Here is a 27,473-nt window from a genome sequence, read left to right as displayed (position 1 = left end):
ACTCACTGCACAGGTCCCCTCTGAGGAGATGTGCCGGCTGGGGACAAGGACTCTTTCTACAACATGCCCTTCACACCTTTTGAACTTCAACTGCGTGGATGAATAAAGTTAAACAAAAACTTTTGCCAGATAAATACAGATACAAGCTGCCAGATAAATACAGCTGCCCAGTTGAGTACTGCGTGCAACACTTATGCGAAACATGATTCACGGTTATCTGAAATGCAAGTCTGCCCAGGCAGCCTGCAGTTTTCTCTGCTCCACCTGGCAGCCTGCGGGGGTAGATTTTGGAGCCTCCTAGGTGAGGAGCGCTGCTTCATTCATTCAAGGGCTATCTGAGCACCAGCTTCGAGCTGGGCACCCATCTCAGCACGGGGTGGGGGGCTGCAGCCTGGAGAGGAGGAGACCCCCGGCATGGCACTCACGCTGACAACAGACAAGGAAAATGGATAAACAAGCAAGGGCATTAGGGACGGAGGGAGGAGTGCTTTGGGTGCAGGGACCTACGGGTGCCACCAGCCTGGTAGTGGAAGGGCAGGAGGAGACCAGGTGGGGTGAGGGGAACAGGAGAGCAGGGGAGGGGCTTGGAGGGGCGAGGCCAGGGCCAGGATACAGGGCAAGGATCGCTGCCCTATTCTAGGAGGGTGGTGGCGCAGGACACAGGTACTGGGAGGGGTTTTCCCAGATGCTGGCTCAGTATGGATGGCGCAGCACTGGGGGTGCTGGGGGCAGAGTGAGGCCAGCAGATGTGTAGGGAGGCTCACAGGCCAGCCCTCGGGCCCCCAGGGTCTGGCAGTCGGGCCAGCCCCAAGGCACATTCAGGACCAGAGTGAAAGGAGCCACTCGCTGGCTGGGCCGACATTCTTGAGCAAGCCTCAAGGATGATTCACAGAGTAGTGGCCAGACATGCCAGACTCCCTCGAGCAGGCCAGGGGTGGGCAGCAGACAGGCCGAGGTGGACCCCACCTGGCCAGGGCAGTGGAACTGCCTCCCCCACTACGGGGCCCTGGAGCCACCAGGGGACCTGCGGTCAGCACCCAGGACACTCAGAGGCTCCTGCCCAGTGGCTCCCAGGCCACTCCCTGCTTTCCTGAGTCTCATCCAAAGCTTGTTTCGAAAGTGTGTCTCTCAGAAATCTGCGAGATTAGTAACCACCTCATGGAAAATAAACCAAGAGCGACGATAATTCATAGAATGCTGTGACGTGCCGGGCGCGCCGCAAGGGCCTCGCTCAGATTAGCTCCTTCTGGTGGGGCAGGTGCTGTTTTCCCATCACACAGAGAAGAATGGAGGCCCAGGGAGTGACTACTCAGTGCCTAGAACGTGCCTGGGAACAGGGAGCTCACTCCTGCCCAGCCAGGACCCTTCCCCACCTCTCCCTCCATGGGGGTCTCCCCCGAGGTGCAGGCCAGGCTTCCCAGGGCCCCTCCAGCCCCTCCGGGTCCCCCCCAGCTGCGGCCTCCGAGCCCTCGTACCCGGGGGTCGATGACCAGGTAGGTGCGGATGTTCATCTCCTTGAGGTAGGGGTCCCGCTGCTGCCCGTGCCCATCCTCCACCTCGTACGCCTTGTCCAGGTGCTTCAGTGTCGCCTCCGTGATGTGCACCCGGCTGCGGGAGACCCAAGTCAGGCAGAGCCTCGGAGCCCAGAGAGGGCTGGCATCCACCCAGGGACGTGCAGCAGGCAGGCCCGGACCCCAGGCCAGCTTTTCTGCATTCATCCCTCCCTCCACACCTGACAACCCCCCAACCTACCGCAGAACCCTCCATCCACAGCCAGCCCCAGGCCTCTGGCCCTGCCGCTGCCCAGCCCAGCCTCACCCGGGGACTCCGGCTGCCTCCATCCGGTTGGCCAGGGACACATCGTGGGACCATACGTCATACTGCCACTTGCGCAGCCCGATGACCCCGCACAGCACGTTCCCCGAGTGTATGCCCACACGCATGTTGATGTCCACGCCCGTGGCCTCCCGCACCTGCCTGGGGCAGAGTGGCCCAGTCACCCCAGCCCTGCCTAAGCCCTGGGACAGGCTGAAGCTCCCAGGTGTGGGGTGGGTACCGGACAGGGTGTGGGGACAGGGCAGGCTCAGCCCACGGGAGAGAATGTTCTCAGCCTGATGCGGCTTCCTCTTTAGGAGGAGCTGAGTGCCCGTCCCCGGGAGCACACAAGTAGGTGTGGCCACACCTGACCTCAGGGGTTAGGTAGGAAGGAGGAGGAATTCCAACTAGTCACTACAGCCCATGTTGATGGACCCAAAATACCATCACTGGGTGTTTTCCCTGCCCAGCAGCACTGGCTGGGTTTTAAAAGTTTACTGGGGGCCGGGCGTGGTAGCTCATGCCTGTAATCCCAGCACTGTGGGAGGCTGAGGCAGGCAGATCACCTGAGGTCAGGAGTTTGAGACCAGTCTGGCCAATATGGTGAAACCCTGACTCTACTAAAAATATAAAAATTAGCTGGGCGTGGTGGCAGGCGCCTGTAGTCCCAGCTACTTGGGAAGCTGAGACAGGAGAATCGCTTGAACCCAGGAGGCAGAGGTTGTGGTGAACCAAGATGCACTCTGGGCAACAGAGCGAGACTCTGTCTCAAATAAATAAATAAGTTTAAGTTTACTGGGGTCTACAGAGGGGGTCCAGGAACCACCCAAAACCTAGCATAGACAAGGAACACAGGGCCCAGACCATGGGTACCTTCTATGCACCCCCCACCAGTCCCTGGGAAGCAGGGGCCCTAGGAGCTGTTGGCACCACTGAGAACAGGAGCGGAGCCCCACAGGAGAGCTTCCCTGGGGCACAGGGGACCCCAAGACAGGAACAGAGCCTGAGTCCCCATAACAAGTGGTACCATGTGTCCACCAACAAGGCTGGGCACTGACCAAGCCTTCCAGGGTCAGAGCCAGAGGCACATGAGAGCCTGTACAACCTCCACCTGTTACAGGACAGGGGCTGGCCTGAGGTCACGCAGGCAGTGGTGCAGGGCCAGGCCCCTCCAGCTCTGCCCAGGCTTCTTTCTGGCAACACCAGCCACCTGTGGCTGGACTTCAGGAGGACAGTCTGGAACAGGGACTGATGCCTGGGACCGGCAGCCCCACCAGGCCCTGCTCTGCCCCACACTGGTCAGCCTGGCTGGGCCTGCCTGGCCCTCTCCCCATACAGCCCTCTCAGCAAGTTCCTGCCACAGACCCCGGCTGCTCAGAGCCGCAGCGGACCTGGAGGAGAGCTGGGGGTCTCCCCGCAGCCTCAGGACCAAGCCTGACTCCAGGATCTTCACTGGGGGGCAGCAAGCAGATGGAGCCTTGGAGTCGATCCCTGGGTCTGAAAGGTCCCCCGGCTGCCTGCCCTGAAGCCTCCTGCTGTTGCTAAGACCCCAGCCTTGAGGGGAGCGGATCTCACTGCCCTGACCTCACATTACCCAGCTCTGAGCTCCGGAGATGCTTTCTGGGACTCAGAGTCACAGGCAGCACCACGGGGAGGGACGCAAACAGATGAGGTCTGAATCCTCCAGCAGGTTGGGTGGTCCAGGCAAGCTGATTTCATCCCCCATCCCCCGAGCCTCAGTTTCCCCATTGGTGACATGGGAATGACAAATACCCTACCATGCCCAGGAGGGTCCGCCATGGGGCAGGACCCAGTGCCTGGGCCTGCCCAGGACCTACTTGATGGCCTGGCACATGTCCAGCCCCATCTTCACACAGTTCCGGGCGTGAGTGGGCAGCGACACGGGCAGGCCCGATACACAGTAGTAGCAGTCACCAAGGATCTTGATCCGCATGCACTCGTTGGCCTGCAGGGTAAGGGAGGGGCCTGGTCACTGGAAGGTCTGGGGCCGGGACCTCTCACGACAGCCGCCTCCCCCGACCCTCCAGGGTGCGCCCGGCTCTCTCCTGCTTGGGGGCTTGCCTCCTGGGGTCCAGCCACCAGGAGCCACTTCTGGGCCTGGCAAAAGGCTTAGCAACATGGGAGCCTCCCCAGGAGGAATCACCAGGCAAGCACCAGAGGTGAACACAAGTGTTCCTAAGGGCCTCGGGCAGGGCTCTGCCTTGGTTTCATTTGCCCAGGTAATGTTTGAATGCCTACTGAGTACCCGGCCCCAGGCCAGGCAAGGGGACACAGCAGTGAACAAAATAGACGAAAATCTCTGCAGCCACAGAGCTTGCACGCAGGCAGGAGGGGTGGGCACTAAACTAAAAAGACAAAAACAAAGCAGTGTGCCCCTCTTAGTGACCGCACTAAGGAGAAAACCAAGGCACAGGAGGGAGGTGATGTTCCCAGGAAGCCAGTGAAGACCTCTCAGAGAAGGAATCAGAATCATTTGAGCTAAGACCCTGAGGAACCGCGAGAGCCGGCCATGCCAGTCTCTGCAGGGAGAGTGCTCAGGGACTCACAGGAGCTGGGGAAGAGACAGCGAGGCAGCCAGGAGGCTGCAGGAGTGGGGAGTGAGGACAGAGGTCACAGGTGCACACCAAGGCGTCAGCAGGTTTCAAGGTCACCCAAGCAGTGGCTGTGCTGACAGGGCTTAGGGGTGGGGAGGAAAGATACCAATGCAAAGAGGAAAGAGGGATGGGGAAGGCGGAGACAGAGAGGGGCGAGGCCGGGGACTCAAAGGAAAAGGCCCAGGGAGGGAAGGGGACCCCGAGAGCCCTCTGAGGTTCATCTGAGGCACTGCTGCATCACCAGGCCTTCCCTAAGCCTTCAGCAAGCGTGGCCACATGCACCGAGGCCTCGTGGGTGGGGCTTTAGGGGAGCTGAAGGAGGAGCAGCATCTGCCTCTGCTCTCCCCTCCCTACCCTCTACCCACTCAGCTGACCCTCGGACTGGACACCCCAGCAGGTGGCCCTGCGCTCTGGCTTCTGGCGGGGAGGGAGCTAAGAGGGCTGTGTCCTGCAGGCTCACGACGGCTAGCCCTGCTCCTGGAACACCATCTGTCTCCAGGTCTACAGCCTATCCTGTCCTCGTCCCCACTCTGTGCCTATCAGTCATCACAGACCCAGGCCCCAGACACAGCACCAGCCCTGCCTCCAGGTCCCCGGCACCTGCCCATCCTGGGAACCGTCCCTGGCCTGCGCCCTCCTCCAATTACTCAGTTTGAGCGTGCGCCAGATGTTTCCTGCTGGGCCCCATCTGGCACATGCTGAGTGAGTTCTGAGTGACTGCAGGGACACGAGGACAGTGACTTTCCTAGAAAGCAGGCAACCTTGGCAGACCTGGATACTAGGGTCCGGCTACCCTGATCTCCTCTCGGACCAGGCACAGGACTGCCCGTGGACCCAGCCTGGCTCTCAGGGATGTAGGGGAAGCCACATTCCCCAGGCTGCTCCACTGGCTGACAGTCCCCTGTGTCTCTGACACTTGGAGTTGGGGAGCTGGGTCTTGCGCCAAGGTGTGACTTGTATGCCTCTGAGAGAGGAGGCCCTGGCTCTTGGAAAGAGCTTACACTTCTGGAATCTTATTGCTGATAGGAGAAAAGGCTGGGACTAGCCCTGCCCAACTCTGCCCAGAGATTAGATGCTCTGGGAAGCTGGCAGCTGCCATGGCCTCCCTTTCCCCATCTGTGCAACAGGGCCATGCCTCCTGGGCCTGCTGGAGAGAGAAGACTGTGTGCAAGAGGCAAGGGACCCTCTGCGGGCTTTATGGTAAGGAAAGGGCCAGCTGTGGCCCGAGCCCAGGGCCCCTGCCTCACATGAGCCTCAACCTCTGGGGCTCCCAGCTGCTGGCTCAGAAGCCATGCAGATCCTGAAGGAAGGTTCCAGGCTAGACAGGCCCTCTGAGTCACTCAGTCCACAATCCCCAGGATGGGACAGTTTTCCAGAGCATCCCTGACCAGTGCAATCCTATAGAAGCTTGGTTACCGCCTGCAACAGGGAGCCCACTTCCAGTCCTCCTAGGATTGAGCTGCTCTGATCATGAAAATTTCTTTCCGGTGTGAAGTCATAACTTGCCTCCCATCAAGTTCTAGACCATTGATTCTCTGCCCACAGAGACACCTGGAAGGCTCTTAAAAATTCTGGCCAGGCACAGTGGCTCACGCCTGTAATCCCAGCACTTTGAGAGGTCGAGGCAGGCGGATCACAAGGTCAGGAGATCGAGACCATCCTGGCTAACATGGTGAAACCCTGTCTCTACTAAAAACACAAAAAATTAGCCGGGCGAGGTGGCGGGCGCCTGTAGTCCCAGCTACTCAGGAGAGTGAGGCAGGAGAATGGTGTGAACCCGGGAGGTGGAGCTTGCAGTGAGCTGAGATCACGCCACTGCACTCCAGTCCGGGCGACAGATTGAGACTCCGTCTCAAAAAAAAAAAAAAAATTCTGATGTGGCAGGGCGTGATGGTGCATGCCCGTAATCCTAGCATTTTGGGAGGCTGAGGTGAGTGGATCACTTGAGTGTAGGAATTCAAGACCAGCCTGGACAACATAGCAAAACCCCATCTCAACAAAATACAAAAAAAAATTAGCCTGGGGTTGTAGTGCACACCTGTAGTCTCAGCTACTCGGGAGGCTGAAGTGGGAGTTCACCTGAGCCCAGGGAGGTTGAGGCTGCAGTTAGCCATGATTATGCCATTGCACTTCACCCTAGGTGACAGAGCAAGACTCTGTCTCAAAAACAAAACAAAACAAAACTCTGATGGGTATGGACACGGGCATTGGTGTTTTAAGCTTTCCATGTGATTCCCAAGTACAGCCAGGACAGGGAGCCACCACCTTAAATTACACTTCAGCCTCTATTTAATGGCCACCACTTCCAGGAAACCTGCCCTGATCACCTGAAGCTGGGCTAGGTGCTCCCCAGGCTTCCTGGACCCCACACTTCTCTTCAAACACATACCATGTAGGCCCAAGGCCCCACCCAGGTTCAGGGCCTGGCACTCACCTACTCTCAGGACCATTTGGTCCATTAATGGAAATATTCCTTGCCTGACCTCCCTCCCTGCCTGGCACCTGTCGAGCTCCTCAGCATCCTGGTCCTCGCCTTGGCCCTCATGTCCTTGCACGTCTGACCTTGTGCCCTTGTCCACTTCACACCCTGTTCCACGCCCACTGAGCATGTTCACCCCATGGACACACAGGGCTTTCTTTCTACCCCAGGCTTTGTCTATGCTGTTCCCCCTGCTAAGAACACTGTTCCCTTTCCTCCTCAGATGTTTTTTCAAGTATCTCAAACTTTAAGGTGGGCCAGGAGCTCACGCCTGTAATCCCAGCACTTGGGATGCCAAGAGGGGAGGATCACTTGAGGTCAGGAGTTCGAGACCAGCCTGGCCAACATGGCGAAATCCCATTGCTACAAAAAATAAAAATACAAAATACAAAAAATTAGCTAGGCGTGGTGGCGGGTGCCACACTGTAGTCCCAGCTACTCAGGAGGCTGAGGCACGAGAATCACAGCCTGGGAGGTAGAGGCTGCGGTGAGCAGTGATGGCACCACTGCACACCAGCCTTGATGGCAGAGTGAGACTCCATCTCACAAAAAGAAACAAACAAAACATAAAAGTTTAATGTGTCCATGATTCACTGCAGATCTTGTGAAAAGCAGTTCTGGGTGAGGCTGGGCATTCCACAGTCCTCCTGAGCTACCAGGTGAGTAGAGGCTGCTGGCCTTGCCAGTGAGGATGGAGCCATCTCCTCCTCCTGAGCCCCCATCTGAGCTCTGAAGCCCCAGTAGATCACCCAGTGTGCACTGTCCATCTCCCCACTGGCCTCACACTCGGAGCACAGGATCCTGGCTGCCGTGGCCACCACTCACCCCCACCTTTACCATGGGGTGCTTGTGTTTGCTGACTGGATGCTAAAATTCAGCCACGCCTCCCCATCCCAATCCCAGCAGGGCGCTGGACACAGGACACCCCTGGAGATGCAATGGGCAGGGGAGGGGCCTGGCTTTGCCCAGTGCAGGCCGGCAGGCTCACCTTGGCGATCTGGTCGAACTTGCCAAAGAGCTCGTTCAGCACCACCACCAACTCCTTGGGGGAGCAGTCGCTGGCCAGCCGCGTGAAGCCCACGATGTCCGCATAGAGGATGCTGGGGGTGGGGCGGGATGGGAGGGAGTGTCAGAGCCTGGCTCCTGGACAGCAGCAGCAGGAGCATGGAGGACTGTCTGGAGCCCCAGGAGCCTACCAGGCCTGAGCCCATTCACCCCTGCCCTTCCTCAGCCTCCATAGGGATGGGAGAGTCGCGCCCAGCCATAAAGACAGATTAAAGTTCCAGGGACTTCACATTAAAGCAGAAGGGAGCAAAGTCCAGAACCTGCAGGGGCCCTCAGGCCCCCCCTGGGCCCCATCACTGCAGACAGCTGAAGGGCACTCCTACAGGCAGCCTGGAGCCTTCCCCTTTCCCATCCAATGTTCGCCACAGCACAGACCTTAGAACTCCCTGGTGAGAGGCAGCTCCGTGCTCCCTCAAGCCAACCTCCACACCCAGTGCTTTACAGGCATTGAGTCTTCACACAACCCTTGCAGAACTCCCATTCTACAGACGTACAAACAGGCTCCAGGACATTGAGACTTGCTGTGAAGCCAAGAGCTGGCATCTGCACCAGGTTTCCCTGCTCCAAAGTCCACAAGCTCATGGACCATCCACAGACCAGAGAAAAGGCAGCGGGCCAGCCTTGGATGTAATGCTGGCGCTGCAGGCAGAGGACCCCAGGGGTCTCCCGGGACCCACATTTACACTCAACAGCACCCAGCACCCACATCTACACTTGACAAACTCAGGTCAGTGCATTCAAGTAAAACTTCATGGTTCCCTGAAAATCAGGTGTGTCAGAACTGGGGCACTCTTGGGCACCAAGGCCGGGGGGCTTTACCTCCTTCTGGAGGTCCTGTGCTCCCTTGAGAATCATCAGAAAGGACCCCTTCCTTCACAAAAGCTGTTTGCTCACACAGTTTTACAGTTTTGGGGGGTGCTAGATCTTCCAATACCAATCTGAATTCTCTAATTTAAGAGCTGCTCCTGCCCCTGGGGAAAGAAGTGGGGATTCTGAGGCCCAGGGAGGGCCCTGGATTAATCTGGAACCATGGGGCCCTCTCCCAATCCCTATATGGGCAGGAGTCTGAGCCTCCAGATAGGGCAGGGAGGCCACCTGGGGGCCGGGGGAACGGTGGACCCAGCCCCCGGGATACGCTGTCCACACATCTCACCGCCCACCTGACATTCTGGTGCCTCTTGACGTAGAGGCTGTGGAAGTTGTTGTCGGGCATGCAGCGGCGGTCGCCATGCTCCTTGAGCCGTTCGATGATGGCCAGCTTCATGCCCATGGAGATGTGGGCTGGAAGCACCGATAGCAGCAGGTTCTCCTGGGTGCCGGCGGGCAGACCAGCAAAGGGACCGGCAGAGGACAGGCAAGGTAGCATCAGGGCCCAGATCTGGCCTCCCTGGCCTCCGTCCTCCCTGCCTGCCTGCCCGGCCCACAATGTCTCCATCTCTGCTCCTGTCCTCCACCAACCCAACTGGGCATCTACCTCCCATGTACCCAGCAGCCCCCGGGACTCAGACTGACTGAGAAAAGGGCTCTTTCAGCTGGGGAGGCTAAGCTGATGCGTGAGCAGCCTGGAGCCACTACGGCCTTCTCTGCCGCCACCTGGGGACGGCGTGCCCAGGACCGAAACCACACAGAGGAAGGCAGAGTCAAGGGTCAGCAGGCTATGGTTACCCTGCTGGAGCCCAGGACTTACCGAGGTGAGACCTGCACAGGTGTCTGTCCATGCACCTCATGCACATGGCGGCATGAGTGTCTCACGTCCAACAGAAAGAGGAAGAGGACAGGGGTGTGCAGGGTGAGGAGTGGGGGCCAGGTCCCACCTGCTGGCGCTTCTCGATGCGCAGCTTCCGGCGGATCTGGATGCACTTCACAGTGTAGGTGAAGAGGTCCCGGGACGCATCCTGCATTTGGTGCTTGTGGAAGGCGCCTGTCAGGTTCCCGCACAGGAAGATGACTGTGTTGGCCAGCAGCTGCGGGTGGACCAGGGTGGGGCTCAGTATGTGGCCTGGCCCCTGCCCTCCCAGGCACCAGACTCCTAGGCAGACTAGTGATGGCACCTCTTCCCATTCCCTGACCCCCAACCCACTGAGAATGTCACTCTTCCTGGGGCAGACAGGGAAACTGAGGCCCAGACAGGAGCTAGTCTCCTAGTGAGTCACTAGGGATGCAAGACCAGGACACCCAGGAAGGCAGAAGAGACCACCTCACAGAGCCCAGGGCCTGAGGGGCTTGAGTGCTAAGGGCAGTCCCAGAGGGCACAGCGCCCAGCTGGCTGTGCAGAGGGCCAGCCTCTGCCCGGAGAGGATGCCAGGCCTGGTCAGGAGGAAACACATCTCTAAACCCCCAATAATTATGAACAGATGGTTCAGTCATTCAACACAAAGACACAAGGCAGTGTCCTGGGATACTCCCCCAAGCCCCGTCAGGACAGGGCCTGAGGTCACGACCCTGAGGGCTGAGCCACAGGGGAGCCCTAGGCCAGCAAAGCAAAGGCCAGAGGGCAGGGCCACGTCTGAGGCCCAGCTTCGGAGCAGACTCGTAGAGGACCCAGCCTTGGAGCGGGCTGTCTACAAACACGGCTCCGGGGCCTTTGGGTCTAACTCACCCAGAGGGGGCCCCCATCTGCCCTTAGACCCAGACCACAAAACCTCCCCAGAGGCCTTAGCCCGTCCCTCACCTGCAGCCCCACCCGGACACTGGGTGTCGTGAAGCCTCCCATCAAAGCGCCGAGCACCAGGAGGTGGGAGGCGGTGGAGACGGCCCCCACAGCGATAGCGCCCCGCATGCTGAAGGGCAGCAGCGTGTACACCACAAAGACGATGAACAGGAAGAAGGGCACCTGTGGATGCAGCCTGGTGAGCCCAGTGCCCCGAGATGCTGCCCCAGGCCCTACGACCCCCAGAAACCTGCACCACACCAGCCCACCCAATTGGTGTCCTTAGGTCGGCTCCCTCGCCCCCCGCCCCGGCGTGGGCAGACATACGAAGGAACAAGAAAAGCCAGAATGTGTTTCTAGGGTGGGCCCGGCCACATGGTCCATGGTTTCCTGTGCTGATCCACTGCCTGTGGCCACCCCAGGTGGGAGGTTCCATGCCTCACGTGATCCAGGGAGCCCCCACCTGGTGCCCCTGCCACGTGGCTCTCGCTCGGCAGGAATGATTACCGGGAGGCTGAGGCACCCTCTCACCAGCTGCCTCCAGCAATGCGTCCCCACCCGCCCTCCCTCCACTCCCAGAGCTGCCCCACCAACCCCACCAGCCGGTCCTGCGTCCACCCCTCTGGGAGTGCTGCCCTCTCCCTCCCCTTCAGTCCACATGGTTCCCCTGGGCCTCACCCCACCCCGCCCCAGCCACAGGAGCTGTCACAGGACCCAGGCCCACTGGTCAGAGCGTGCCACTGCTTGGTGACAGTGACCATCCAGGACTGGGCCCGTGACCACAGTCAGGTCAGTGTGGCTCAAGCCTGCAGGTTGAGCTGGTTGAGAAAGGGGCCTCTGTCTCAGCTGAGGTGGGCAGCCTGGAGCCCTGTGGCCTTCTCTGCCCCCACCTGGGGACAGCGTGCCTGGGGCTGAAGCTGTCCAGAGGCCCCAGGTCCAGTTATCCCGCTGGAGCCCAGCACTGACCCCTCGGCCTTTCCTGACACAGGAACCAGTTTGTGCCTTTTTGCCTCTTTGAGCTGAAGTTCTGTCATCTCCAACCAAACTGGAGCCACCCAAAAGTGCTGCAGCCCAGCATCCAAAGTGGACACTCTCCCCACCTCAGCCCTGTCAATGCAGAGAACTCACAGGGACAAAACCAGCCTGGGGCCATCCTAGACACACAGCCAAGCGTGGGGCAGGAAGGGCCTGTGGCATGCCCACCAACCACGGGGATGGGAGCTCCCGAGGGCGCAGCCGGCAGGGAGTCCAGAGTCCCCGTTACCTGCTCCCACGCACAGGCCGCCTTCGTCCACGCGTTGAACACCAGCACGTAGCCCAGGGCTACCAGGCAGGCCCAGGTGAGCAGCGCCAAGGCCCTGAGCCAGCGCCGCAGGAGACACTCGACATACATCAGCACAGTGAGGGCTGCAAACACTGCCAGCGCCAGGAACGCCATGCCCAGAATGGCCTGGTGTCTGGAGGGGTCCTGGGTAGAGCAAACAGACAGAAATGCCTCAGCGTTTCCCAGTGCAGAGCCACCTCCTTCAGAAAGCCTGCTGGGCTGGCTGCCTCACTTACAGCTTCCTCCACATGAAGGGTGTGGATGAGCCCTCCCACGCCTGGTTCCCGCTCACCTTCTGGCCTTTCTTTGTCACCTCTGCCAAGGCTGCCTCAACCACCCCCTTCCCATCACCTCGGGAACCAGAGCATCACCCACAGTCCCGCCCATGATGCCATCACTCTCCATCCCTGCCTCCTCTCCGGATTCCCACGGTGCTCTGTGCACAGCCACAAGTCATACCACAAGCACAGGGCAGGACTCGTTCACAGGCAGAGCCCTGGAAAGCTGCCCAAAGAGGACACTGCGCCTGGCCCTCAGTGAGTGAGCAGAGGCTGGTGAGGGATACCAGGAAAAGTCATCCCATAGGGGAGGAGCTGGGGCAACGGCACAGAGGTAGGACGGGACGGGCACAGCATCCAGGAGGTCCGTGGGGGCAGAGGCCTGATCTGGGGGCTGGCACACAGTAGCAAGCATCCTGTGGTTGATAGCCACATGGATCCAGGCTGCACTGGCAGCTGCTGGGTCCTGGCCACTTGACTCATACAAACACTCTGGAGTTTCCGAGTGTTCTTCCAGAACTCTGCTAATCAAATTTACATTCACTAAAAAGAAAATGGGCCGGGCATGGTGGCTCACACCTATAATCCCGGCACTTTGGGAGGCCAAGGCAGGTGGATCAGCTTAGGTCAGGAATTCGAGACCAGCCTGGTCAACATGGCAAAACCCCGTTTTTACTAAAAATACAACAATTAGCCAGGTGTGGTGGCGTGCGCCTGTAATCCCAGCTACTCAGGAAGCTGAGGCAGGAGAATCACTTGAACCCAGGAGGTGGGGGCTGCAGCGAGTTCAAGATGGTGCCATTGCACTCCAGCCTGGACAACAAGAGCGAAACTCTGTCTCAAAAGAAAGGAAAGGAGATGGGAGGGGAGGGGAGATGAAAAATGCAGTTCCTCAGTCACATTACCCACTTTTTAAATGCTCAATAGCTGAACACAGCTAGTGGCTGTACCAAGGCAAGTGCCTGGGCCAGAAATGACATGAGTGGTGCCAGCCTGGAGGGCTGTGTTTAAAAGGATTCTGAGGTTGGGCACAGTGGCTCACGCCTGTAATCCCAACACTTTGGGAGGCCAAGGGAGGCTCACTTGAGGCCAGGAGTTCAAGACCAGCCTGGGCAATATAGCGAGGCCATGTCTCTACAAAAAAATAAAAATAAAAAATAAAAGGAGGATTCTGAGAACATAGACAGGCTCAGTGTGGAGTGTAGCGATTGATTATTGATGTCTGCATGGGTACAGGAAGTGAGGGCAGTGATACGCAGGCCATCCCCTGACCCAGGTCTTCAGTAGAATCAAATTTCATCATGGAGAAAAATGAGAATAGTTTATTCAGACAAGTTAATGTAATATCTGAAACCACTCCAGACTTCAAAATTGAATTAAAGTTAGAGAGGCTGGGCATGGTCATGCATGCTTGTAATCCCAGCTACTCAGGAGGATGAGCCAGGAGGATTACTTGAACCCAGGAGTTCAAGGCCAACCTGGGCAACACAGCAAGGCCCAGTCTCAAAAACATTTTTTTTTTTAATTAGAAACTTGTCTTCTACCAGTCTAAACGTGTTGTAAAAGACATAGCATTGGCCGGGCATGGTGGCTCACATCTATAATCCCAGCACTTTGAGGGGCCGAGGCAGGTGGATCACCTGAGGTCAAGAGTTCAAGACCAGCCTAGCCAACATGGTGAAACCCCATCTCTACCAAAAATACAAAAATTAGCTAGGCATGGTGGCACGCACCTGTCATCCTAGCTACTCAGGAGGCTGAGGCAGGAGAATTGCTTGAGCTCAGGAGACAGAGGTTGCAGTGAGCCGAGATCATGCCACTGCACTCCAGCCTGGGTGACAGAGTGAGACTCTCAAAAAAAAAAAAAAAAATAGCATTTTACAGAAGAGGAAACTGAGGCTAAGAGAAGATGGCAGCTTGGCCAAGGTTGGGGCTGAGATGTGAAGCCCAGGGGCTGCCCTCACTCACCCCCTGGCTGAAGGCGATGACGATGAGGGCCACGCAGGCAGTGGCGGCCACCAGCAGGAGCGTGAGCAGCAGCGGCCCATGCTGGCTGGTGAGCCGGTACTTCTCGTAGAGCGCATCTTGGTCAGGACCCTCTTCGCCCTCGTTGAGGAAGTAGCGCCCCTTGGCCGGCATCTTCCACCCTCGGCCGTTAAGGAGGCCCCAGGGCCTGGAGGGCATCTGTCTGCCAACGCCCTCCCCCGTGGGCCTAGGCCTCTGTCCTCTCCAAGGCAGGCAAGCAGGGCTGGGGAGAGGGCCTCTGAGCCTGCTGCTCCATGGCCAATGAGGGGTCCACACAGCTCTGGCACCAGGCCTCACTCACTGTGCCGCCGGCATCCTCCTGTGCATCCAGACTGGGCTGACTCCACACGCAGTTCCTCAGCTCTGCGGAGATGAAACAGACAAGAGCTTGACCTAATGGGCCAAGTCAGGGGAGCGCTGGCACTGGGGAGAGCAGGGCCCAGGCCTCACAGCACCAAGTTTGATTTATCCATCTTAACCCTAACCTAACTTTTATGTCCTGTTGTTGTAAAGCTAGTCCCCTGTGTATTCTAGAACTGCACTGTCCAAGATAGTAGCCACTAGCCACATGAGGCTGCTTTTTTTTTTTTTTTCAAGACAGGGTCTCACTCTGTTGCCCAGGCTGGAGTGCAGTGGCATGATCATAGCTCACTGCAGCCTCAAACTCCTGGGCTCAAGTGATTCTCCCACCTCAGCCTCCTAAGTAGCTGGGACTACAGGTGTGCACCACCACATCTCCAGCTAATTTTTAAATTTTCTTTTGTAGAGATGGGGTCTCCTCCTGCTGCCCAGGGTGATTTTGAACTCATGGGCTCAAGCTATCCTCCTGCCTCAGCCTCCCAAAGTGCTGGGATTACAGGCATGAGCCACCATGCCCAGCCACTATTTTAAATTAAATTTAAATTAATTTAAAATCAAGTTAGAAATTCAGACCCTCAGTCACACTAGCCACATTTCAAATACTCAACAGCCAGCCAGGCATGGTGGCTCATGCCTGTAATCCCAGCACTTTGAGAGACTGAGGGAGGTGGATCACCTGAGGTCAGCAGTTCGAGACCAGCCTGGCCCACAGGGTAAAACCCCATCTCCACTAAAAATACAAAACTTAGCCAGACATGGTGGTGTGTGCCTGAAATCCCAGCTATTCGGGAAGCTGAGGCAGGAGAATGGCTTGAACCTGGGAGGCAGAGGTTGCAATGAGCTGAGATCGTGCCACTGCATCCAGCCTGGGCAATGGAGTGAGACTCTATCTCAAAAAAAAAACAAAAACAAAAAAAGTCAAATACTCAATGGCCACATGCGACTGGCGGCTGCTGTACTAGACAGCACAGAAAAATAGAGCATGTCTATCATCACAGAAACTTCTACAGGCCAGCTCTGCTCTGCACGTTTCTCTGTTTTGCTTTCACACTAAGGTCTCTGATTCATCTTGATTCACTCTGGGTATCGTGTGAGGCAGGGATCAAGGTTCATTTCTTTTTTCCACATAGATATTGAATTATCCCAGTAGTGTTCAGTGAACCAGCAATCCTCTCACTGAATTTCAGTGGAGCCACCTCTCTCATAAGTCAGGTGATCACACAGATGGGGTCTGTTTCCAGACTCTGCTCTGTCCCCATCGTCCTGGTGCGAACACCACATTCACTTCATTTTCCAGTGAGTCTCATGTCTCCAGGCACAGAGCGTTCCAAGCTGTGATCCTAGGAGCCCTGAGATTTGGGGACATGCATCAGGCCCCTGATGGGAAGGGAAGGTCGGAGGGCATAGACTCAGGCAACCCATGCCTGCTTCAGCCAGAGTAGGCCCCTGCATCTGTGTTACAGTAAGTTTCACATAAAACTGCATTTTGCATTTTCTTTCTTTCTGATTTTTGTTTGTTTGTTTTTTGTTTTCTTTGAGATGGGGTCTCACTCTGTCACCCAGGCTGGAGTGAAGTGGTGTGATCATAGCCTGCTGCAGACTCAGCAGCCTCCCCGGACTCAGGCAATCCTCCCACCTCAGCCTCCTGTGTAGCTGGGACCTGAGCCTGGGGAGGCTTAGGCTGCAGTGGGCCATGTATTTTTTGTAGAGATGGGGTTTCGCCATGTTGCCCAAGCTAGTCTTGAACTCCTAGGCTCAAGCAATCTACCCTCCTCAGCCTCCGAAGTGTCAAGATTTCAGGCATGAGCCACTGTACCCCGCAAAAATCTTGTTTATTTGTTTAAATAGCCCACTGACATAAATTTCAGATGTCTGCAAGCCTTGCTTCACAGAAAAGGAAGCTGAGTCTCAGAGAGGGACACAGTGGCCCCTTTGTGACACACTGTGAGCTGACCCCCAGGCTTGCCACGCTCAGCCCATACGGGCTCCTTCTTTCCCCGGCACCATTCATTCCTTAGCATATTCATTGATTCCAAAAAAGCTTGTGAATCATACCTACGCCTGCCAGTCCTTACACCTCCTGTGTGCTAGGCTGGACTCTCTCTCCCCAGTGATCCCCATCAGTCTCCAAAGGAAGGAATATTACCAAAAATGTGCAATCCCTCACACAGCAATGGGGACTTGGGGACAGCTGTCATATTCCCAACAGGACCCTTGCATGAAGGGGCCACCCTGGACCAAGAATCCAGGCCCCCAGTGTCCTCCAGGCCTGCCTTGGATTGGAACCAGAACAGGGCCAGAGGCAGAGGCTGTCTCACGGCAGGGAGGCTGTGAGACATGGGACGGCTCAAGGCAGTCATGGGGCACAAATGGCCAGCCACCAGCGGAAGCTTCAAAGGACAGCTGGTCCAGCGGAGGGAAGGTGGCCAGACGAGCCCCCAGCCCCCAAAGGTAAAAAGCAGAATATCCAGGGTCCCCAAGTCTAAGGGAAGCCCCCCAACCTCAACACCTGCTACTATGAGATCCCAGGGGCCACCTTGATTCCAGGAGCCACCTCGAGCTCTATTTCCTCTGGAAGTTCCTATTCCATCACCACACACCAGGAACAAAATGCAAAAACCACATATTTGGGGGAGGAGAAAGGGGTCATTTGCTGAGGAGCCCTGTCTCCTTCAGTGCCTGGGCAGGTGTCTACAGGCCTTAGCACCTGTTCAACGAGGGGCAACGCTTCTGGGGTGTGGCCCAGAGCTGTCAAGGTGCCCAAAGTGCTCAGACAGGCTGCAAATCTGATTTCTATGTAAAATGATTTTTAAATGTTGGCAGCTGATTTCAAATTTTGCAGTGATTGCAGCCCACTAGTGTACAACCTCTAAATCTAAACTAACCAGTCTATTCCACAAGAGGCATTTACTGTGTGCTAACCATGTACATCCAACCCTGTGCTGCAGGGTTTGCCAAACGAGATACGGTCCCTGCCTGAGACACATTCAATCCAGCCCCCTCCCACCCCAAAATAGCCCTTTGCAGTAATAACAGCAGCAGTTCCTGCCACCCCCGGCACCTGCACACACATTCACTCTCATCTTCACAACCGGCAAAGGCCAAGGTGGCACCACCGTTTCACACATGCAGACCTGAGTCCAGAGAGGCAGAGTGGTTGCCTAAGATCACACAGCTGGAGCTGGCAGATAGAGAGGCTGGGATGCAAACCCGGGTCTGCCAGTTCCCAAACCAGGGCTCCTCAGCCCAGGCTTCCCCACTGACATCCCGGGGGACCGAGCCAGATGCCACAGCACACAAACAGCAACCTTGCCTGCCCCCTGGCCTGCTGCCAGACACCAGTGCACCAGGACGGCCAGACTGAGAAGCTCCAAACACCAGAGGGCTGAGGCCACTCCCCACAGCTGCTCCATCTCCCAGGCAAAGCCCCCAGACCAGAGCTGAGGCGGCCAGACACGTGTGTGAAAGTGCAAGTGTGACTGTGTGTGGACACACCCACTCCAGGCACACAAAGCCAGACTGGGCCACCACGAGGAGAGGGAGGAACCAGCTGAGAGGGTCCCAAGGGCCCGTGGGAACCCAGGCCTGGTAAACACGCCTCTCAAGGAACTCATTAGGCCACTTTCCGGGCAACGGCAGGTAGGGGCATGTGAACAGGGGAGAGCACGGGCACAAGGACTTCGGCCCATCCAGGGACCTTGGCCAGCTCCTGGAACAAGCCGGGCACCGTGAGGCCTGGGGGGAATGAACTCACTGATCACATCTCCAGAGGGGTCCAAGAACCCACCACCAGTGGCATGTCCCCAGGCCAGCTCCTCCCTAGGAGGAGCTCCCTAGGCACCCCCTGCCTGGGAAGTTTTCAAGGCCTCCTGTCCAATCACCAGTTCTTCCACCAGTCCTCAACTCAGTTGGCAACAGGGAGGGCCTCCCCACAAGGCCCTGGATAAAGGAACTCTTCTGCCATGTCTGAGACACATCCAATGCAGGGCCCCCTGGATTGAATGACCCTGCTGTTAGTGCACACCTGCTTGCTAACAAATGACCCTGTTGTTAGCGTGTATACCTCCACGATGGGGCTCACCACCTCTCAGGGCAGTCTCCTCCATCACTGGGCACTTCTCTGGCCCTGAGGCCTCCCTTAGCTCAAGCCAAGCCCTGCCTCCGTGTCACTCCCTCACCCACACTGCATGGGTCCTGTCTGACTTCCAAAGTCACCAAGAGCAGAAGTATCAAGTCCCCTCTTCCTGAGGAGACTACAGTCCCAGAGGCCCTTACTTATTCTCACCTCATGACCAGCCCAGTGGTACAGCAGGGTAAGCAGCCCCATTTTAAAGAGGAGGGGACTCCCCTGCGGGGAAGGTGTCCAGATGGGAGGAGGGTGTTTCATGCTTCTGCTGTGCAATGTCCCCTCTCCCGACCCTCAGTACCCTGGTTCAGGGGCCACATGACCCTGGTATAGCCAATCAGCAAAGTCCCTCTCAAGCCTCAATGCCACAGGCCTGGGCCGTGAGGGCTGTCTTTGGACTTCTGCTGACCCAGGGAAAGAGGTGTTCTCTTTTGTTGCTGACCTGGCACTGTCAGCAGACACCTGAGCCACCACAAGGAGAGAGCCCGCCTGAAAATGACACCAACATGGAGAACTGGCACAAGACAGGGGCGTGGCAACACCTCCTGGGGCCACAGGAGCCAGCTGTGCCTGAAGCTTATGCAACCTCTAGATATTTAACCACATGGGACAAGCAATGCCTCTTTCAGCTTCAGCTAGTTTGAGCTTCTGTCACTCGCAACCAAGAGTCTCAAAGTCCACACCGGGCTTCTGGACCCAGTTTGTTGCATCTAAAAAGCACCCATGGCCCCTCAATGGGTTCAGAGTCAACTGGAAGGGTCCCAGTCAGCACAGAGATGACAGTGTGACGCTGCAGATACAAGCAGTCCTCCAGAAGGGAGCTGGGGCTTGGAGGGGACAGCCCCGCTTATCCCGCCATCACAGGAGGTCAAGGCTGAATTCACTGAACTATGATCATGCCACTGCACTCCTGCCTGGGTGACAGAGCAGAACCCTGTCTGGAAAAAAAAAAAAAAAAGCTGGAATCTAAACATAGGATATCTGGGGTCCCTATCACCCTCATGGTGCTGGCATCCAGAAATCCCATGATATCCCAAAACACCAACCTTTTCCCCACAAACAAGGCCCAGGACAGAGCTATGACCAAGAGGTGGGGAGCTCAGGGGACCCTGTCGAATTACTTCCCTCTGCCTTGCAGGAGCAAGTTCAGGTCAGTGAACTCCAGGAGGGCCTCCTCCTCCAGGAAGCCCTCTGAGCAACCCCTCACACACCCTCTTATCCTGCAACTACGGCAGGACTGTGGTCTCCTCACCAAATACTGGCTGGCTGGGTCCAGGTTCTCCAGCCAGAAGAACTGCTGGAAGCAGAAGACTGGGATTCCATACTGCAACTGCAGGGCCAGGTCCCCGGGTGCTCGGGAACTCCTTCCCCAGTCCAGCTGATCTGGCAGTGTCCCCAGAACAACCACAGCCCTTGTGCAGAGTATGTTCTAGAAACCCCCAGCTTTCACAGATGCAGACAGGACAGCCACTTCCTCACCCAGCCACTGTTGGCAGAAACCACAGACTGGCTTCCTCCGGCCAAGCCTCAGCAGGCTCAGGGCTGCCATGGGGCCCTGGTGGCCTCAAAAAGGGGAAGTGGGGACCTTGGAGTGGGGGGGGGGCATGGAAGCCTCCAGGGAAGAGGCCTCACTCTGGTCCCTGGGCCCACACCCTGCCTGGGATGCCACGCAGCTGTAGGCAAAAAAAACCTGCATGCTCCATCTTGCCCCCCGCCGGGCCTGTGGGCTCTCAGCTCCCCTGGTAGGCTGAGTCTCAGGCAGATTTTTCATTTGCCAAGGGAGTCTCATGTTAATGCGATCTCTCTCAAGGGACCCTGAGCTCCATGAAGCCAGCAGCTGCTCTGCCCAGTGCAGGCCTGACCCAAAGAGGCCCCCAGGAAACCTCGTGGAACCCAGGGATTCAATTCTGCTGGTATTCAAGGTCCCACACCCCAAGCCCAGCCCTCCCCAGACCCTCCCTGTCCCCAGAGCTCTGCGGCCCCCATGCCCTGCTCTCCCAGGCCCCTCCCCTACCCAAAGGCCTTCCCATTGTGGGTCTAACATCCCAGCCCCCTGCCTCGCCAAACTGTCGTGGTGGGATCTGTGTGTGTGTCCCGCAGCTGATCCCGGCAAATGCCTGTGACATGAATGGCCAAGAAGGTTAGCCAGCCAGAATCCTGCGCCAGGCCCAGGGTAGGGAAGCACGCAGAGTGGCATGGGTGAGGGAGGAGGGCGCCACGGCTGAAGGATGAGGGCAGATGAAGAAAGGGCCTCCCTCAAGATCAGGAAGCACCTGCTGCACCCGCCACACCTGCCTTACCCGCCACAGCACACCTCTCCCAGCTACACTCGGCCTCTGGGAGGATGCCTGCACCCAATCCCAGCTCTGCTACCAATGGCCTGTGAGTGGCAGTTGCCTGCACACTCTGGCCTCAGTTTCCTTATCAGTAAACTGGGGGTGCTGATAGCCAGGTCGTCTGCACAGGTCATGATATCCAAGAGGCCAAGCTTGCAGGACAAATTGGCAAATGGCCAAGAAGTCAGGTTTCGTGTCAGAGGAAGCCCTGCAGGGTCAGAGTTCAACCATGGGGTCCAGGGAGAGGGAGAGGCAGATGCAGAGTGGGCAGGCCCCCACCCAGGCCCCCCACTGCATCTCCTGATGATAGCCTGCAAAGTTGCCCAGCAGGGGCAAAGGCTGAAGTTCCCCAATGGCATGACTGCCAGCCAACTCTGCTCCCCCTCCACAGCCCCCAAGCACCCCGAGGCTGACTCTGTTCCCAATCCCAGGGCACAGGCTGCTGATCAGTCTTGGGGACCAAAAACCTGCATTCCAGTCCCAGCTTAGCCACCAACATGCTCTGTGACCCTGAACGAGTCTCTTGCCTGACCTGTGCCTTAGTTTTCCCTCTTGCAAAGAAGGGGCTGTGTCAGACCTCTGAGACCAGCTCTGGCCTAGTTGGGGCTGGACTGGGGGTGGAGGCTGAACCAGTAAATGAAAAGGATAAGGGACTGGAGAAAAACTGAGGGAAAAGGCTGAGGTTCTCGCCTGGCCCCAGAGAGCCACTTCTAGGGATGGGTAGAAAGTTGTTCTTTGATTCTTTGGGACACAGCTAAGGTAGTGTTAAGAGGGAGATTCGTAGCATTAAATGCCCACATCAAAAAGTCAGAAAGATCTCAAATTAACAACCTAACTTCACAATTGAAAGAAATAGAGAAGCAAAAACAAATCAACCCCAAGCCTAGCAGGAGACAAGAAACGACAAAAATCAGAGCTGAACTGAAGAAAAACAAGACAAAAAACCATTCAAAAGATCAATGAATCCAGGAGTTGGTTTTTTGAAAAAATTAATAAAATAAGCCACTAAACTAATAAAGAGAGAAGATCGAAATAAACACAATTAGAAATGACTAAAGGAATGTTATTAATGACCGCACAGAAGTAAAAAAACAACCATCAGAAACTACTACAAACACTTCTACACACAAAAACTACAAAATCTAAGAGATGGATAAATTCCTGGACACACAATCCTCCCATGACTGAGCCAGGAAGATACCAATAATGAGCTCCTAAACTGAATTAGTAATAAATAGCCTACCAATAAAAGGCCAGGACCTGATGGATTCACAGCCAAATTCTACCAGATGTACGAAGAAGAACTGGTACCATTCCCACAGGAACTATTCAGAAAAATTGAGGAGGAGGTACTCCTCCCTAACTCATTCTATGAGGCCAGCATCACCTTGATACCAAAAACTGCCAGAGACACAACAATAAAGGAAAAAAAAAAAGTATTCTTTGTTCCTGAAATCCTCCCCTCCACTTCATTCATTTGGTTAAACGTTACCCTGATCAATCTCTCCTTTAAAATGCACCCCCAAGGCTCCAGCGGCCAGGGGTATGAATCCAGGTCTACTATGTCTCATGCCCATTCTAATGCTAGTTAGTGACTGCCCAGGGGGAGTTCGACCATGCATTCCTTCAGCAGCTGTGCACTAATGCCTTCGGTGCACCAGGCGCCAGGCCAGGTACCAAGAGGAAATTCTGCTCAGGAAATGAGCTCCCAGGAGGCAGAATCCTTAGCACTGCCCCGACCAGGGTATCTGCTAGGGCTCTGAACACAGTGGGTGTTCAGGCAACAGTGTTTATCGACTGACTAACCAATCAACCAGGATCCCCTGTTGGAGGAATAGCCCTACTTTTTCCTCACTCTTGCTGGAAATTCCATTAGCGATTCATTTCTTTAAGCACTGCCCTCACTAGCCCCCCCCCTTCAGAAGGGAAACACTTTCACGTCCACATTTAACAGATTTCTGATCCCCTTTCCCTTGATAAGGAAGAACAGAAAGGGGAAGTCCAGTTGACCATGGGGGACCTCAAGTGGTGCTCATCCTGCCCAGGACAAGAGGGTGCTGGCTGACTTCGCACATTGCCTAGGGCCCCACCCTGACAGTGGGTCCAGCAGTGACAGCAAGACATGAATGGGGCTAGGAGGTACAAGAAGAGCTCCACAGACCTGGCACGGTGGCTCACATCTGTAATCCCAGCACTTTGGGAGGCCAAGGCAGGTAGATCACTTGAGGCTAGGAGTTTGAGAACAACCTGGCTAACATGGTGAAACCCCGTCTCTTCTAAAAATAGAAAAATTAGCCCAAGGTGGTGGCGTGTGCCTATAGTAGTCCCAGCTACTCAGGAGGCTGAGGCATGAGAATCACTTGAACTTGGGAGGTGGAGGTTGCAGTGAGATGGGATTGCGCCACTGCACTCCAGCCTGGGCAACAGAGTGAGGCTCGGCAACAACAACAAAAAAAGATCCATTTCACAGGCCCATGGACAGATGCAACCCAGAGTAACCACTGTCCTGGAGGGGACAGGAAGGATGTGCATTTGAGTCTTAACTCTTAGGCTGCTAGTATTCTGTTTAGAAAGGCAGCATCCACAAGACAGAAAGCAAACTGGATTCACAACTTATACCAGGATTATTTCCAAAGACAGCAAGAAACTATGGGAGAATTATCATATAATGCTATAGTGAATATGGCCTTTTTATCCTGACACAAAACCCAAAAGCCATAAAGAAAAGACTGATAAATTCAGTTACATGAAAAAAAAAAAAAAAATTCATGGTAAAAACTACCAAAAGCACAATCAAAAGACATATGACAGATTAGGGGAACATTCATGATTCACATCACAAGGAGCTAATCTCCTTCATATGTAAAAAGCTCCCACAAATCAAAAAGAAGACCAATAACCCAATAGAAAAATGGGAGAAGACTAGGAAGAGAAAGTTCATAGAAAAGACGATCTAAATGACTCTTAAACATTTGGAAGGTCCAGGCATGGTGGCTCACGCCTGTAATCTCAGCACTTAGGTAGGCTGAGTCAGGAGGATCACATGAGGCCAGGAGTTCAAGACCAGCCTGAGCAACATGGTGAAACCCCATTTCTACTAAAAAATATGAAAACTAGCCAGGTGTGGAGGTGCATGCTTACAATCCCAGCTACTTGGGAGGCTGGGGCACGAGAATCACTTGAACTCAGGAGGCAGAGGTTGCAGTGAGCCGAGATCATGCCTGTACACCAACCTGGATGACAGAGTGAAGCTCTGTCTCAAAAAAATAAATAAATAAATAAATAAATAAATAAATAAATAAATAAAAATTAAAAAAAAAAAAAAAAAAAAAAAAACCAACCCACAGCATTTGGAAGGAAGCTGACCACACTCCTTTGGGAGGCTGAGGGGGGCGGATCACGAGGTCAGGAGATCGAGACCATCCTGGCTAACGTGGTGAAACCTCATCTCTGCTAAAAAATACAAAAAATTAGCTGGGCGTGGTGGCAGGCGCCTGTAGTCCCAGCTACTCAGGAGGCTGAGGCAGGAGAATGGCATGAACCCGGGAGGCGGAGCTTGCAGTGAGCTGAGACCGTGCCACTGCACTCCAGCCTGGGCGACAGAGCAAGACTCCGTCTCAAAAAAAAAAAAAAAAAAAAACTACCATAGTAGCCAGGCACAATGGGATGCACCTATAGTCCCAGCTACTTGGGAGGCTGAGGCAGGCAGATCACTTGAGCCCAGAAGTTTGAGTCCAACCTGGGTAACAAAGCAAAATCCCCATCTTTAAAACAAAAACAAAACCACCATGGAAAACCATTTTTACCTAACTGATGGGCAAAGATCAAAGCATTTCATAAGTCTCATAAGTCTGTGTTGGAAACAGGCACTCACATTCCCTCCTGGGCAGGAATGTGAGTCAGTAGAATCCCCAGTGAAGGCAGTTTAATAATATCTAACCAAGTCACTAAAGGACATATGTGCTTTTTGACCTACCAAATCCACTTTGAGTAATGTATTGTACAAACACTGTCACGAGTGTGAAATGACATAAGCACAAAATTAGTCATTGAAGCATTATTTGTAATAACAAAAGATTGAAAATAATATACCTATCAGTCAGGAACTGGTGAAATAAATGATGCAATCTTACAATGGAATACTATGCAGCTGTCAAAAGGCCTGAGGCCACTTGAAACTAATGTCGCAGGGTATCCTGTGAAAAATCCACACGGCAATGCCTGGAACAAATAAAGATGGAACCAGGACACAGAAAAACCAAAACTGTTGATTTCACAGAGTGGATAAATCTCACTTCTCATTTTCAGTTTCTATTTCTATTGTCAGTGTATTGCTTATGTGACTTAAAAAAAAATGTCTAATAAGAAAAATGAATCCCAGATTCATCACACCTAAATTGCGTGACTTAGCCAAGTACAGTGGCTCATGCCTGTGATGTCAGCTATTCAGGAGGCCAAGGTGGGAGAATTGCTTAAGGCCAAGAGTTCAAGATCAGCCTGGCCAACATAGTAAGATGCTATCTCTAAAAAAATTTTAAAACTGAGCCAGGCACAGTGGTATGTGCCTGTAGAGCCAGCAATTTGGGAGGCTGAGGCAGGAAGACCTCCTGAGTTCACGTCAAGGCTGCAGTGAGCAATGATTGTGCCACCGCACTCCAGCCTGAGAAACAGAGCAAGGCTCCATCTCACTCATTCATAAACAAATTAAATATTAAAAGAAATAATACATGACCTGACAGATTCTCTGTGCCTCAGTTTCCTCATTTTAACAAAAGGAGAATAACAGTCCTACCCCACAGGGTTTTGAAAGAATTCAGTTGGGGGTGATGCAAGCAGTGTGCTGAGCCACTCCTGGCACAGAACACCCCAGTCTAGACGGCACGCATCACCAAATTGTCAGAAAGGCCCATGGGGTGTGGAAGCCACCTGTCCCCTCCCCTCAACCCTGCCATGAGCCAGCAGCACTGGGGGTGAGGAGGCCCGGCCCCCACTCTGGCCTGTGAGCGCCCAGCCTCTGGGAGGTGGAGAGAACACTGGTCAGCAACTCAGGCCGGCTTTCCAGGGCCATGAGCGGCTGTGTGGGCTGACCCCTCCATGTAGGGCCTATCTGGGCCTCAAGGGAGTGACCGTCCCACCCAACCCAGGTCAGAGGGAGGTGGTGATGTTGGCCTGAGCTGGAGGGAGCTCACAGGTGACATCCCAGGCAGAGTCAGGTCCTCGGCCCAAACCTTCCAGGCGTGCTGGTAGGAGAGAGTGCAGTACCCAGGCCTCAAAATAAGCTCTGTGACCTCAGAGCCCAGCTGGGAGACAAACTGGGCCAAAAACCACCTGGCTGGTCATCTCCTCTGAGAACCTGCAGAGAACCATGGGGTGAGGCCCGTCCCCCTGACTACCTAAGGGTGGTGGGTGGGGGTGCACTCGCTCCATTTCTAGCCAGGGCAACTGACTCTGGGACCTTCACCTCCAAGCCCAAAGCCCACCTGCTGGGAAACAGTGGAGCTAGGATTCGAACCCAGGCCTGCCCCTCCTCCAAGGTCCAGTGCAGATTAACTCTCTACCTGCATTTCCTGAGGTGCATTCTGCCCAAAAGCAGGGCCATGAAAAGCTACATATGTGCAGCCACACACATCCACAGCCGTTTCTGGTCACAGGTGGTACTGAGCTCAACATTCTCCTCTTCCCCATTTAAAGATCCCCCATACACATCAGCAAATTAACGGCTCTGACAAGTCCTGTAGGAAAGAAGCCTGCTGAATTAAGCACAGCTGAACATTTCCCCATCCTTTTGTTAATGAGACTCTTTTTGCATTGAATCCCTAATGAACCTCCTTTGGGAAATGCTGACTTTGGAGTCTCCGAGACCCACCTAGTAACTCCTCCCCAAAGAGGCCTCCCTGGGCAGCTGTGGCCTGTAGAGCCCATTAGCCTCCCCTTAATTGGCAGCCTCTAAAGCTCCTTAAGGCTGGGGGCCCCACGTACCCACCTCCACCTGACCCCAGGTTGGGCTAGCTGTGCACAAGAAGATTGCAGGTGCTGAAGGGACCAGCCCATGCACCTGCCTGTGGGCCAGGATACCCACCCTGAGCTTAGCCTTCCAGGTGGTGAGAGGAGACACCTGAGTGAAAGACCGGGGCTCTGTGGTGCTCATGGTCTCAACAGCGACCTCCCTAGGCAGTTTTCAGCTGGGAAGCACCTTGCCCTGGGGAAAAGCAAGCAGGAAAAGAGCTCCAAGTGCCAACATGGCAAAGGGCTCCTGTCAAATTTCCTGCCTCTCCCGTGCAATGCAGAGGAGTGGCCCACCTGCCTCAGTTTCCCCATCTGCCACAGGTAAGGCAGTGCAGGGAATAGAGCCCTGGGCTGAATGTCAGGTGATGTAAGGTACAGTCCCAGCTCTCCCTAT

The 27,473-nt window shown here is 55.2% G+C and overlaps 1 protein-coding gene across 10 annotated transcripts in view; it reads right to left on the bottom strand.

The window, feature by feature from the left end:
* Positions 1–27,473, bottom strand: part of ADCY7 (adenylate cyclase 7) — a 70,877-nt gene that overhangs the window by 13,615 nt on the left and 29,789 nt on the right. For 8 of the 10 annotated variants that reach the window (XM_065536755.2, XM_015443004.4, XM_074027219.1 and 5 more), the window contains 9 exons: positions 14,195–14,614; positions 11,889–12,092; positions 10,646–10,807; positions 9,789–9,938; positions 9,135–9,283; positions 7,898–8,009; positions 3,654–3,781; positions 1,819–1,977; positions 1,476–1,608 (listed from right to left, as the gene is read on the bottom strand). In XM_065536755.2, coding sequence (XP_065392827.1) covers positions 1,476–1,608; positions 1,819–1,977; positions 3,654–3,781; positions 7,898–8,009; positions 9,135–9,283; positions 9,789–9,938; positions 10,646–10,807; positions 11,889–12,092; positions 14,195–14,410 — 1,413 coding nt within the window. In that variant the 5' untranslated portion in view covers positions 14,411–14,614. Of the gene's footprint in view, positions 1–1,475; positions 1,609–1,818; positions 1,978–3,653; positions 3,782–7,897; positions 8,010–9,134; positions 9,284–9,788; positions 9,939–10,645; positions 10,808–11,888; positions 12,093–14,194; positions 14,615–19,989; positions 20,157–27,473 lie in introns of those variants that run through there. The other 2 variants (XM_065536754.2, XM_074027221.1) reach the window with 1 other exon arrangement.

Source organism: Macaca fascicularis, chromosome 20, assembly GCF_037993035.2.
Source record: "Macaca fascicularis isolate 582-1 chromosome 20, T2T-MFA8v1.1".
Classification (NCBI taxonomy): Eukaryota; Metazoa; Chordata; class Mammalia; order Primates; family Cercopithecidae; genus Macaca; species Macaca fascicularis.
Note: the sequence above shows the minus strand (reverse complement) of the source record. Positions and strands in the feature narration are given on the sequence as shown.